At 39.4% G+C, this 14,457-nt stretch overlaps 2 protein-coding genes across 44 annotated transcripts in view; one reads left to right on the top strand and one right to left on the bottom strand.

Moving 5' to 3' along the window:
* The window catches only part of CCNDBP1 (cyclin D1 binding protein 1), a 105,286-nt gene that overhangs the window by 20,666 nt on the left and 70,163 nt on the right, over positions 1-14,457 (bottom strand). The gene's annotated exons all lie outside the window — the stretch shown is intronic.
* The window catches only part of LOC106047160 (protein-glutamine gamma-glutamyltransferase E-like), a 20,495-nt gene continuing 6,038 nt past the window's right edge, over positions 1-14,457 (top strand). Inside the window, exons 1-9 of one of the 2 annotated variants that reach the window (XM_048050684.2) lie at positions 1-119; positions 7,997-8,164; positions 8,468-8,710; positions 9,268-9,386; positions 9,891-10,019; positions 11,430-11,607; positions 11,779-11,914; positions 12,806-12,909; positions 14,025-14,270. In XM_048050684.2, coding sequence (XP_047906641.1) covers positions 113-119; positions 7,997-8,164; positions 8,468-8,710; positions 9,268-9,386; positions 9,891-10,019; positions 11,430-11,607; positions 11,779-11,914; positions 12,806-12,909; positions 14,025-14,270 — 1,330 coding nt within the window. In that variant the 5' untranslated portion in view covers positions 1-112. Of the gene's footprint in view, positions 120-6,028; positions 6,166-7,996; positions 8,165-8,467; positions 8,711-9,267; positions 9,387-9,890; positions 10,020-11,429; positions 11,608-11,778; positions 11,915-12,805; positions 12,910-14,024; positions 14,271-14,457 lie in introns of those variants that run through there. The other variant, XM_013198509.3, reaches the window with a different exon arrangement.

The raw sequence follows: 14,457 nt of genomic DNA on the forward strand, positions 1-14,457 counted from the left end.
CTAAAGTTTTCTCTATAAATGCTGCCACACAACCAGAGGTTGAAGTCTTATCATATAACCCTACAGTTGCTCACAGAAATACAAAGTCCAAGACACAGAGGAGCAAGGAAGCATGGATGGTAAGTAAAAAAAAATAAAATAAAATAAAAATTAAATTTAAATAAATCTCTTCATGGATAAGGAATGGGCAAGTGAATAATTTACCATACGTTATTTTTTTTCTATGGAGTTAATGTTTGTAAAGGGTTCTGAATTGTTGGAGTACACTACATGCAGAGGTTTTGAATGGGTTATTTCAGCATTTTCTTTCCTGAATTTTCCAAAAGACACAAGCGAGGAAAAGAAGATAATCCATCCACTACCATACTGGAGCTAAATATTATAAAACTGCAGATAGAGCAGAAGAAGTACTGGCAAACTGCAAACCATCTTTTATTGTGAAACGTAATGAATCAGAGAGTTCAGGTAGGAATGAATCTTGTGTTAATGGTCACATCTGTGCTGAGAACAGACTATAGACTAGATTCCTTCATGGAGATTCAGAGTCAGCAGAATGCAATGTATGAAAAGCAAAAGGACTTTAAAATACAGACAAATCAGTACAGATATCCTCAGGAGGAAAGATATTGAATCAATACACTTTAGCAAGGCTGGCCTTGTACTTGCTTAGACCCAACTTGTTGGGACCTCTGTAAAAATGTATAGTGAGGCCTGAGTGCAGATACCACTTTACCTCTTCTAGGCATGGAGTTCATGCTATGCTAGCTTTATGTGACGCAGGCTTGAAAAGTTCAGGAAATTAATGAAAAAGCAACCATCCACAGAACAGAGGATAAAGTGCAGAAACGAGGGGTATTGTTTCCCCCTCATGGAGGTTAAAAGAGGCACAGCTACCCCATTGTCAAAAAGTTTTAGGAGAACTGATTGCATAAACTCTTAGGACACAAGTATTCATCTATTTACAAGTATTTCAAATAATTTATGCTATTGACCTGAATTACTTGTGCTAGCATCCCTCAACAGCGTCTGCTCTTTGCCTGGCCTGACTGTGCTTACTTAATGACTGTCTCAGTCATTAAGTGTAATGCTAAGTGTAATACTATCTAAATGTTCACTTTTTAAGTGCCTAACATGGTCTGGGAGGGAATCAGGTGCATGCAATGAGCATAATTTCACTCATAAATCTCCTCCACTGAGTGGAACTTAAATAAATGGCAAAACACAATATGAGTCAGTCTGAAAGACATTGGAATGAGTAGAAAAATCCTTCTTTTTAACAAAAAAAAAAAAGTGCTGTAAAGTAGATAGCAAAAACCTTCAACACCAGTAATGGTGAAATAACCACAAACCAATTGTTTCTGCATTGCAACATTTCCTTTTAAGTAACAATGTGCTAATAACTTAGCCAAGCCATTTTAGCAAGGCAATCCTTAAAAACTTCCTTTTAAGGTGTCATACGACAGTCTGTCCTTCCTAACCACAATTTTCTCATCATACTAAATGCAAGAAGCAATAGCAGCATTTAACGAACAAACTGGCATTTGCTGATCATGGTCAACTCTTGCTTGTGAAATACCCAGGTCATATTGCACGCCCAAGTTCATGTCAAAAGTACCCAGGGGATCCTTCTCACAGCGCCATGCAGAATTGTAGTGTAAAAAGCTGTGAGTGTGTCTGCGCACACAGAACTGTTTTCACACATGCACATGCTCCAGACACGCACATCCTGCAAATATAGTCTTTTTTTTTCCAGGAAGTTTTTTGCATCTGTGTGCCAATCTCTAATGGACTTAGTTTAACAGGATCCAGAAAGAGAAATGAAGGAGGTGCCTAAAGAAAAGGGAAAACACCTAAAAGATCATATAAATTTGATAACTTAAAAAAAAAAAAAAGATTTTGACAATCTGCAGCACATTACTTCTACTAAGGAGTCAGCAATTTGTTTCATAGTCTCACTCAAAATAGTTATCTCAGCTTCTGCGTGTCACCTCTGTGTCATTACCACCGAGGCATGAATCACACCTGCAAGCATCTTGTTTGTTAGGTAGAATTAAGAGTGCTTGTCCACAGAATGGGACAATATGCTGGATTCATGTTCTTAGAATAAATGAGCAGAGCCACGTAGTGAATGGAGCTTGCAAAGAGGTATTCTTTGCTGATGAGTGGGCAGCTGTAACTGGAAGTTACAACTTCCAAATAACGTCTTTACTCCATTCCAGTGGAAGGGATGTGTGCGTAAGTGGGAGAGGTAGGGAAATACCTTTAAATATAATAGGTTATAAATAACAGGTCATGTGTGACTATGTGGGAGTTGGCTGGGAAGCCTGGCATAGGTTCAGCCCAGTGCGTGCGCCATCAGTTTGATTCATTCCTGGGTGCTGGTCCCTTGGTACTTTATGAAGTTCACACAGTAGTATATGTCAGTAATATATCACTGTCAGTTTCCTGTCTGGAATGAGCCATAATATTCCTGCCAAGATCCTAAGGGAAAATCTGAGCCCAGCTAAGAGGGGAGTTTGCCCTCACACAGACAGTATGAGTGCTGACTGTTCCAAGTTTGTCTGCCTGCAAAGTTGGGCTATTGTGAACTTCAGGAATAATCCTCTAGGAATTTCCTAGCAGGCTGTGCCCTGCTAGTTAGGGCATGTTGAATGGAAGAGGAAGAGAAAAAATAAGAACTATGTAACGGACAATATGTAGGGCCTAGAGGAGATCTCAGCCAAGTGCTTTTCCATGTGGACTTGACCCATCTACATCAGAGGGTTCTAGTCCTGAAGAGTATTGACATAAGTCAGTCCATACCACTATTCCAGGGTCCCAACTCCTGCCCTAGTGTGGTTGACAAATATAGTAACAGCTGCAGAAAACCACTTGACTTCCAGCATCTAGGATAGCAGGAGTGATTTTGGTGATGAAATTCCTTGCTGAATTATCCAACAAAGGAATGAGAGGGGAGACAGAATAGTTCAGACTTCCCAGGGAATTGTGATGGTCTCTGGTGAGTCATGGCCAGATGGTTGTTACATTGTGTTTTAGGGATATGCATGGAAGAGCTATTCTCAGAAAGAATAAAGGGGCAGAAAAAGACTGATTTCCCATCCTCAAAGAAAGACACAATTATTTATAGGCGACATTTGATAGAAATCAAGTATCGCTGTGGATTAATACAGAGTTGGTGGGGAAGAGAAAGCTAATTGAAAGAAGGGTCAAAAGGAATAACGAGGGTAATTACTCTACTACAAATCATGTCCTTCGCTGTTCAGTGCTGAACTCTTCCTCCTGTATACTCATTTCTTTAACGTGGTTACTGGAGTGAGGGAAGAAATCTGTGTATTACTAGAAAAGGTTGTCATGAGTTATGCAACTGAACCAGTCTGCAAAAGATGATTCTGATACAGCTCATTCTGTGCACATGAAACAAAATACTAATATGGCTTAGAACTTGCATTTTGTGAGCTCCATAATAATCTTTTCTAGCTGACCACCAAGCATATCAAGTGCCTACCTGTGTATTCTTTACATTTACAGACGCAATGTAAGCTCTGCAAATATCACTTGGCTTACAGGAAGGTGTAAGGTGGGTCAGATGCATTCTGCTTGACTACTGTTCTGACTAGGGCTAATGTTTTTCCATAATTCAACTCTCATTCTCAACCTTTGCCCATCATCTTTAATGCACAGGTCTGGTATGTACCATTCATCAGTTTTACAAACAAAGCAAAGGAGAGGCCAGCAAGGCAACTTAGCCAGAGTTGGGAATAAAACACAGGAAGATGCTGCAACAGAAACAACTTGTTTTCCTTGTCATACTGTCTTCCACAATATTCACAGAATCACAGAATCATCTAGGTTGGAAGGGACCTCCAAGATCACTGAGTCCAACCTCTGACCTAACACTAACAAGTCCTCCACTAAACCACATCACTAAGCTCTACATCTAAACATCTTTTAAAGACCTCCAGGGATGGTGACTCAACCACTTCCCTGGGCAGCCTATTCCAATGCCTAACAACCCTTTCAGTAAAGAAGTTCTTCCTAATACCCAACCTAAATCTCCCCTGGCGTAACTTTAGCCCATTCCCCCTCGTCCTGTCACCAGGCATGTGGGAGAATAGACCAACCCCCACCTCGCTACAGCCTCCTTTAAGGTACCTGCGGAGTGCGATAAGGTCGCCCCTGAGCCTTCTACCTGTTTTCCCTAACGTACTGTTTATAACTATACTATCGTACCATCAGGTACCAAAAACAATTATGCCAATGACCTATGGGACAATACCCAGCTCACCATTGCTATCAAAAAAAAAAAAAAAAAAAAAAGAGGGAGAGAGAGAGAAACGTGACCATATATGAATTGACAGCTATCTCGGGAATAATCAATGACCTTTTTTTTTTCTTTCAATCATTGTAACTAATCTTTCTATTAAAGAGAAGAGGGTTGCTATGTCTCCAATGATAGGCTCAAACTCTACCAAGAATGTATTCTAAAAATCGCTAGTGTGTCATTGAAGAGAATGTAGAGTATGGGAAGGAGAATATAGCTTAACATCTGAAACCTTCATAGTTTGGACTTAACATTTTAAAATCAGATTCTAAAAAAAAAAATAAAATTTAGGAATTAAAGTTGTATCTTTTAAAAATCACAGTTGGATATTGCATGTGATAAAACTATGGCCCTCCCTGAAATTAAATATTATTAATAAACAGAGATTCACAGCAGCAGTCTGAATTACACCCAGGTAAAAACTGTTTGTTCTAATAAAACCTTTTTTTAGGAAATATGAATAAAATAGTTGTATGTGAAATGGATACAGCAACTTTCATTTCTAGACTTTTCAGAAATCATCCAAACCTGAGAACAGAACTATTTGGGCTGTTGAATACTATGTCCAGCCAATTAAAACTCTGCAGTTGGGAATATGTACAGCAGTGGCCAGCCCAGCATACTGGGTCTCAGTTAGAGGTATGCTTATGACTGTGCATTGAATACATCAAATTTTACACATGGTTTCAAAGAAGTATCAGAATTAGCATTTTTCTTTTTTACCAGAAAATGGAACTACCTGCAAAGCATGTGTAAAAATCTTTCTCCTTGAAATGAAGTGAAAGATATTTGTGCAAAACTGCATGTTGCCATCAAAAAATAATAGTACAGCAGCTGGAAACAATGATAGCTATTTTATCACAAATCACAAATGTATTTACTTATCATCTCTGTAGTGTGTCATGCAAATATGACATTGAGTGTTTGTCTACTTAATGTTGTTAAACAGTAATTATGTGATAAATGAAAAATTGGTTCTTTAACTTTCGCATGATTAGATTTGGACAGACAATAGCTTGTTCATTGTTTTGCAACTACTACACTGCAGAAAAAAAATAATATAATTACAGTATGAGGTACATTCATTGTTTTTCTATTCGGGGAAAGAAACTAAATTAAACTATTTACGCAGTATGCACTCTGATTAGCCCCAGCAAGAGACGATGACATGTCAACAATAGTAAACTCCTCAGAAGACCTGGAAACAGGCTTTCTGTGCAAGGGCATAAATTATTCTGATCCTCATTTAGACCTGTGGTGGAGTCAGAAGCATTCAAGGAAGCAGCCCCAGGAAAACGATGGATTCAATATGTTAATGTTAAAAGAATGTCACTGTAACTATTGCTTATGAAAAATTGCAAAATTGAAAACAATGTGGTGCAAGAAGAAGTTATGCTATTACTATAATTTTGTTATCACAGAAAGAAAAAACAACTAAATACTGAAATTCTTACAAATTCAAATACAATAAGAATCTTTTAACAGGTGACTGAATTTTAAGCATAAATATTCTTCAAACTTCATATAGTAGGTTGCAAGAAAGAGAAATCAGGATGTGGGGACTGAGAGGGGAAAAAAAATGCAAAAAAAATCCTCATGCTCCATTGGTCAGATTGCTCCCTTTGCTGGGGAGCAAAGGAGGCTATTGAAGCTCCTCCCCCCCCCCCCCCCCCCCCATTCCCCCGCCCCCCAGGAAATGTAGCAAACTGGCAACTTTACAACTAGAGTTTTAAAGAAGTGAAAAGCATCAGACATTCCTTGAGTCAACAGAAGTAGAGGCAGCCATTCAGAGGAAACCTCCAAAAGCTGCTCTTACAGGACAAATTGATCAGATATGGGCCAAGGTGAGCAAGAGGGCAAGCCCCTTCTGTGGTGCTCTGTCATTTTCTTACATTGATACCTCATATTCAGCTCTGTAATGGTCACTGAAAGATCACTATTCTAAGGATTTTTGATCCAAGAAAAAAAAAAGGGGTGTGTGTGTGCTTTTGTTTGTTTGTTTGTTTGTTTTTCCACTAAATGTTCATATGGGAAAAACAAGCTTATGAGAACAAAATTTGGGAGAACAGATATTATCCAATATAGACATGTTGTACTTTGCAAATAGTAAGGAAAGGAAAGTCTGCAGCTATTTGAAGTTGTCAGATGAGCGCAAATGAAGACTGACAAATCTGACATAGGAGGCAACACAGATCTTGGAGAAGTTATCATTGAAAAGCCTGACGGAGGGTACAATGAGAAGAAGAGGTTGATACCTGAAGTTAAGGCTGAGAGGATACAAAAATTTAAGGATTTCATTTGTCTGTTTTTTTTTGTTTGTTTGTTTTGTTTTTTACTTGCTAGTATTTACACATAAGCAGTTTGCCCAATCCAGTAATTATTATAAATGGTCCCATTTATAATAGCCTTAGCCTTTCTAAAGACAAGTCTCCCCTACCCCTGGGCTTGCTGTACAACAGATGTGCTTCATTGCTAAGTTTCTGATTTTAATTTTTTTTTTAACATAGGTGTGTTCCTGAAAAAATCAAAGTACATGCTGCTTGCCTAGATACTATGAAACACGTTCTCCCCATTTAAACTGTGACTACATTGCTAAGTTGTTTGCTATAGTTATTTCAAGGCTTGCCTCATAAGCCTAAGATCACGCTGAAAAAAAAAGAAAAGAAAAAAAAAACACCTTTCTGTGGATGAATCTGTTTGACATAGTAATTTTTTACTCAGTAACAGCACAGGGTACTTCTGTTCCACTGCTAAGAACTGCACTGTTACTCTTAACTGTTATCCCTCTTTTTGGGGGTGAGTGGAATGGAGGAAGAGGTGGATAGAGACTAATAAAAAAAATTAAAGAAAACACACAGTGCCATCTTTTTCTTCTGTACTTCCGCACTTCATTTCCACCATCGAGCTGTCTTCTACTAGTTAACCCTCCATAGACTGGTGATGTCAGAGCCAAACCAACCTCAAATACCTGTTCTTTGGCCTCTGATGAAGCCATAGCTCACACACAGGAGCTTTCTGCAGCTTATTTCACATACATGACTTCAGTAGTGTTCTCTCTCCAATTCTGTCATTTCTCCCACTGCCAAATGATAGCCCAGTGTCCATCAACATATTTTTGGTAAGTGCTTCCAAGAGATAGTGGCTGGTAGTTTTGTCAGAGGTACATGTAACATAAATGTGTCTGGAGATTACTTATCACAATTTAAAATGCAGAAATCTTTCTCAGGTCATTTAGGTTTCTTTGTTGCTTTTTCAGAGACAGCAAATCTGTGACTTTGTTAGTATAACATCAAGTCATGGAATGAATGAAACCTTGAAAGAATTAGCAGAGTTCAGCTGGATTCCTTATTCAAGTAACTCACAAGTATTCCATTCTCTCATGGTTCTCCCCTCTCAGATTCCTTTCTGATTTTTCTTTACTACTGGATATACTTTGCCTTTTTTACTGAATTTTGCAGATAGTCTCTAACAATGTCTGCAAGGTGGAGAATTTCCAAAATAAATAAATAATACGCTCATAATTTAATTACTTGTATTTGTGGTGCAAACCTCACATGGCTACTAGCTAGCTATAGAAAGTAACATGCAATTTGTGAGAGTGTTTATGCGTTTCTTCCTCATTTTAAAATCTTGGATGTACTGTAAAATTTTCTTGCTCTTGTCACTTTTTCATAGCTGCAACGCAGCCGAGTACCAATTGGCACCTGAAAGAAAATACAAGAGATCACCACACAAATAAATTTTCGAGCAAAGAGTTGATTGTGAGGAGAGGTCAAGCCTTTGTTGTCACCTTCAATGGAATTGAACAGCCTGAGCAAAACTTAACATTCATCGTAGAAACAGGTATGGCTCCCAACTTCTTTCACAGAAATTGTAATGCCTCGTAGGCCACATTCTTCTGGCCTGGTATGTGCTATATGGTAGCAAGATAATACCTCAGAACCACCATGCTGCTTTACATAGGCATGGAAATGTTTGAGTTCTTTGTTGTATTACTCCCTCCCCAGCTAGCAGTGATAGCGCTCTTCAGTTTCAAACATGTGGCACATTCATCTGAGGGGAGGCTTACATCTCTGCTGAATTCTTGACAACTAAATTTCAGCAAGCTGGAAAAAAATTTTTTTGATTGTTTATTTTCCTTAAAAGGTCCAAAACCCTCAAAGCAGGCTAAGACCCAGGCCACATTTGGTATTTCCAGCACAGCGAGTAAGGAGAATTGGAGTGCAGTTCTGCAGTCCACCAGTTCCAACTCTGCAAGCATCACCATTTCCAGCCCAGCTAATGCTGTCATCGGACGTTACAAGCTGAGTGTTCAAAGTACTTCGAGTGGCAGCTCATCTCCAGCAACCCTTGGCACTTTTGTTTTGCTCTTTAATCCTTGGTCTTCAGGTATGAATATGTTGGCATTCCCCTGAAAGAACTAACTCACTTGTAGTTTGATTAATATTTGCAGCTTCTCTGTTTGATTTATGATTTAATACAGGGGCTGAACATTCACCACATAATCTAGTACTGAGAAGAGAAAAGCATATAATAGTTTCTTAGGACCTTCTGGTACATCAGATCAGCTCTGTATCATGTACTTACTGGAGGGCTCCTTGCCCTAAAAGATTCAGATTAAGTGCTGCTTTTGCCAGTGCTTCTGTGTTTCTGCACAAGTTTAGAAGAGTGCATCCAGTCTCTCTAGAACCAGGAAAAGAGACGTATCTACCCTCTGCCTTCTTCCACATTTGACATGGTCATACTCTGTCTTCACTCAAACACACAACTTCCAACCCCTTTCCTCTAAGTACAGGAAGTCCTGCATTTCATCATACGGATATAACAGGAAGAATAGTAAAGGGTAAATATCTACAAGTGTTCGTGCTGATGAAGACCAAAACTCTGGAGGTTTTTGGTTTATTTTGCCTGCTGTGGTGGTACATGCTTCTGTTTTGGCTTTTCAGGTGATGATGTGTTCATGTCTAACAAGGCTGAGTGTGAGGAATATGTGCTAGAAGAGTTTGGCATCATTTTTGCTGGCAATACACATCATATCAACAGCTTTGGATGGAACTTTGGCCAGGTAAACACAGCACTGAAACACCAGACAGTGTTTTGTGCTCTGGTTTTCACATAAGGTGGGTGACCAGCTTGTTTGCTTTTTCCAGTTTATCACAGTCACACACCTCTGAAAAGCAGGAGTCTAGTATTGCAATTAGAACTCCTGTAAAGCCCTGTTATGCTGATTAATAAGAAAATTTGTAATTGACCAATCAGTGATATGATCTAGGACTCAGAGATGCAGCCAGCAGAAATCCTAGTGTCTGCTGGGTAGTATTGTGTAGCAACACTGTATGGCACAGGCTTGGCCTTCAGTCCACAGATTCTGACTTCTGAAAAGCTCTTTGAATTTTAATATTTATGGTTTTTTGAGGCTGTATTTTTATGTGAAATTCCTGGCTGAGCTGCAAGATTTATTTTAGTGATTAAATAAACATTAAATGCTTATGTAGCTGTACTTATCCTGATTTTTAGCACAGTAGCATAATCTGTGGTTCCAATACACTAACTTATTTCTATAACATAGTTTCAAGGAGATATTCTCAATATTTGCCTTTCCATGCTGGATCGAAGCTTAAACTACCGTCAGGATCCTGCCACAGATGTATCTCACCGAAATGATCCCAAATATCTGGGCCGAGTTCTCAGCGCAATGGTAAGCAACATGTTCAAAAAGTCCAAACTACTAAATATTCTTTTAAAATAGTTAGTTAAAGTAAGTACGAAGAGACTTCTCAGAAAATTTTAGGCCACTGTTTGTATACACCAGAAACCACAAATATGGGTCAGAGAAATCCCTACATGGCTGTCTGATCTAGGCCTTCTAGATTTATGTCATCTGTGGTATGTTTGATATTACAAACTTTGATATCCAGTAGTCAAACTGAAAGTTAAGTTGTGGGCTGGTATGCTGAGGGGCTAGTGCTTTGGAGGTCTTTAGTCCAATTTCTCCATTTGAAGTGGGACGTGGTGGCACTAGATCAGGTAAGCCATGGATTTGTCAGGTTGTCTTGAAAATCTCCAAGGATGGAAAATTTCATGGCCTCTCTGGGTGACCAGTCCAGAGCTGCCCTAGCCTCTTAGTGATTAATTTTTCTCTTATGTCCAATATGGTTTTCCCAAGCTACAACTTAATGCTGTTGCCTCTTGTTATATAATATGCCAGTACAGAGAAAAGTTGGACTCAAAACTTTGTATGTTCAAGTAGTTGTAAGCTGCTATTTCATTCTCCCTTACCCTCACCTTTACTAGACAGAATTAGCCTAGCACTCTCAACATTTTATAAGCTGTGTGCTCTAGGGCCCCTGACAATCATGGTAGTCCTGTCTCTTGGTCCCTGTTCAATGCCTCAACGTTCCCCTGAACTGAAGACCCTGAAACTAGAGACAGCGCTCCTGCCACAGTCTCACTAGTGATAAAAGGGGGATAACAATTTTCCTCAATATTCTGATAATCTCTGGCATTTGCTGTAACTCCCATGTTCCTTTCAGCCGAGCTGCCACTCAGCAAACCGTTCCCAGCCTGTACCAATGCATGGTGTTATTCTGCCCTGAGTTCTGAAATCTACACCTTTTTTTCCTGGATTTCATGATATTTCTGTTGATTCAGTATCCAAGATTCTCAAGGTGACTCTGCATTTGTTGTGTCTGACTCTTCTCCTAATGTAACATTGTCTACGAATTTGCTAAGAGTTCACTCTGTTATTATCCAGACACATTCTGACAGCTTAGCTGCATATATGTATTGATGATGCCATTCAGTGGAAAAGTACAGCGGAAAAGTTGCCACCTTATGACAGAAAGATTCACTACAGACTTCAGTTTCTCTTCTTGCTGGGTACTACTACACTTGGGTGGAAGACACAGTAGATAAATGCTCCTCATTATTTATGAGGACACATATTTCATTTCCCTGAAAAGATGAGACTTCTTCCTGAAGGCCAACTTCAAGAAGCAATGACTTTTGTCCACTAAAATGTCATTCAATGCTTTTCTCCTTCCCCACTGCCACTTAATCTGTTATAAACTCTTAATTTGTCTTATAAATTCAGTGAATATTTTTACAGGTCAACGCCAATGATGACCAAGGAGTGGTACTAGGAAACTGGAGTGGAAATTATGAAGGTGGGAAAAGTCCAAGCAGCTGGACTGGAAGTGGTGAAATCCTGCAAAACTGGAAGAAATCAGGATTCAGGCCTGTTAGATATGGACAATGTTGGGTTTTTGCAGCAGTATTGACCACAGGTATGCTTCATGTAATGCATATAAGATAGTGCACAGATTCTGTTAAAAAAATAAATAAAAATTTACTAATAATGCTTTCAACATGAACGTCTATCCAGACATTAATATGTTATATGAAACTATATGCTGGAAATAGTGCTTTCTGACTATGGGTTTCTATTTGCTCTTTAGTGCTTAGATGTCTGGGGATTCCCACTCGTACAATTACAAACTTCAGCTCTGCCCACGATGCAGATGGAAACCTGCGTGTGGATGAGTTTTACGATGCTTCTGGAAATCATTTGGAGAGAGGAGCTGACAGTGTCTGGTAAAGTTCTACAATATTTATTAATAGGATCTGTCAGTGATTATAGTCTTCAGGTGCAGAACATATATTCTAATGAAAAATGCTGCATTAACTTCTTGAAAATTGACCAAAAAACAACTGCACACACAGGATCAACAAAAAATCATAGAACTACAAAATTTGGTATTTTCACTCTTTCTTAATTAAGCATGACTAAAAACAGCAAATTGAAACCAAGGCAGACAAGGTTATAGCTACGATGAAACAAACGACTGAAAATTTGGGATATTACACTGGAAATATCAAACAGTGGGACTTCACTTAGTTTGGAACTATTCTTCAAAAGCAGCTCCTGTTATACTATTAAAGTTTTGACAGAACCTGTCCCCCTTCCCCTACCTTTTTTTTTTCCCTGCAATGAAGTCATTTGCAGTGAAAATAATTTAATTATCACTACTGAGCATCAAATGCAATTGAAACAAGTTTGCATTCAGCAAAGAACTGGTGTACCCCCTCACTTCTTGCCTTGATTACTTCCCTGCTTGTTTTGAAACCATCCTACATATAGGAACAACAGAAATACCTGTGGCATTGTGCTGTAAGAAACACACCTGAAACTAAGAATGTGCACAAACTCAGAACTTTTTGGGGAAAATAAAAAGTCTCAGGAAATTGTATCTAATTTCACAAATTTGCTTTCTCCCCTTGAACATTTATGTCTGTTTCACAACGCAATTTTCAGCTCCTATCTAATTAAGATAGCCAGGATCAAAGTGGAAGTGGTCAGTCTCAGATACGAACCTTTAGAAATTAAAATATTCGATAACTTTAACTAAGATGACTGATTAATGGATGTGAATAGGAATTTGGAAACACGTAACAGTGGTTTACTTTGTTCATTCATGAATGTAGGAATTTCCATGTCTGGAATGAAAGCTGGTTTTCCCGCAGTGACTTGGGCCCCTCATACAGTGGATGGCAAATCCTGGATGCAACTCCCCAAGAAGAAAGTGGAGGTACACAGATTTAATTCCAGGAATAATGACAAAAAATTATGAAGTCAGCCACTTTCTGAGAGAAAAAGAAATTGTAAAGCCATTGTAAAAGTAATTTCTTTCCCTGCTCAGAAATTGTGTGACAGTATCTGTCTAAGTAAAAAAGCCTCTGCTCTTCTGTGGCTGCCAAGAAACAAACTAGGCTTCTAGGAGCAGTTTTTTGTAGCTGTTCCTATATTTCCAATATAGGTATCCAGAGCTATTGAAGATTAATGAATACTAGAAACACAGATCAAGTGTATCTTCAGAATAAATGCAAGACACGTTGGTGATCAGCCTGGTATGAGGGTCTGCCTCTGTAAGGCTTTTGACATGGTCCCACATGACATCCTGACCTCCAAATTGGAAAGATATGGCCCAGAAGGCCAACTGCGTCCTGGACTGCATCAACAGAGAGGTGACCAGCAGGTCAAGGGAGGTGATTGTCCCCCTCTACTCTGCCCTCGTGAGGCCCCACCTGGAGTACTGCATCCAGGTTTGGGGCTCCCAGCACAAGAAAGATGTGGACCTGTTAGAGCGAGTCCAGAGGAGTGCTACAAAGATGATCAGAGGGCTGGAGCACCTCTCCTGTGAAGAAAGGCTTAGAGAGCTGGGGATGCTCAGCCTGGAGAAGGCTCCAGGGATACCTCGCTGTGGCCTTTCAGTATTTAAAGGGGGGTTATAAAAAGGATGGAGAAGGAGTCTTTACTTAGGTAGATAATGATAGGACAAGGGCAAATGGTTTTAAACTAAAAGAGGATAGATTTAGATTAGACATTAGGAGGAAATTCTTCACTGTAAGGATAGGGAGGCACTGGAACAGGTTGCCAAGAGAAGTTGTGGATGCCCCATCCCTGGAGGGTGTTCAAGGCCAGGCTGGATGGGGCCTTGGTCGACCTGATCTAGTGGGTGGTATCCCTGCCCATGGCAGGAGGGTTGGAAGTAGATGATCTTTAAGGTCCCTTCCAACCCGAGCCATTCTATGAGTGGGACACCAGCACCTGGTAATTCAGGGGTCGTTGACAAATACCTGTCTAGTAAGCTGCTTACTGTGAAACCATTGACTAGATCCAAGTTATTTTTTCTTAATGCCATAGGAATTTATCAGTGTGGTCCTGCCTCACGGAATGCCATCAAAGAAGGAGACATAGATTTGGACTACGATTGCCCATTTGTATTTGCAGAAGTGAATGCAGACTGTATGTACTGGAATTATGACCCTGCAACTGGAAAGAAAACATTAATATTCTCTAAGTCTACAACAATTGGCCAGTTCATCAGCACAAAGGCAGTTGGTAGAGATGATCGTGTAGATGTCACCAGTGATTATAAATATGAGGAAGGTAAGAAAAAAAATTAATACTCTAGTTTTACAGTTGCTTCATTCCAAAGGTTATGTAAACTTCAGGATAGGAGTCTCTTGGTGGGCAGTTTTGGCCATCTATAAGGTGGGAGCATAATTCATTCAGCTGCTTCATTTCTAACAGAAAAGGGAAGAGAAGGGAAAGAGTAAAAGATGATGCCTAACCC

The sequence above is a fragment of the Anser cygnoides genome, chromosome 16 (assembly GCF_040182565.1).
Source record: "Anser cygnoides isolate HZ-2024a breed goose chromosome 16, Taihu_goose_T2T_genome, whole genome shotgun sequence".
In the NCBI taxonomy this organism is placed as follows: domain Eukaryota; kingdom Metazoa; phylum Chordata; class Aves; order Anseriformes; family Anatidae; genus Anser; species Anser cygnoides.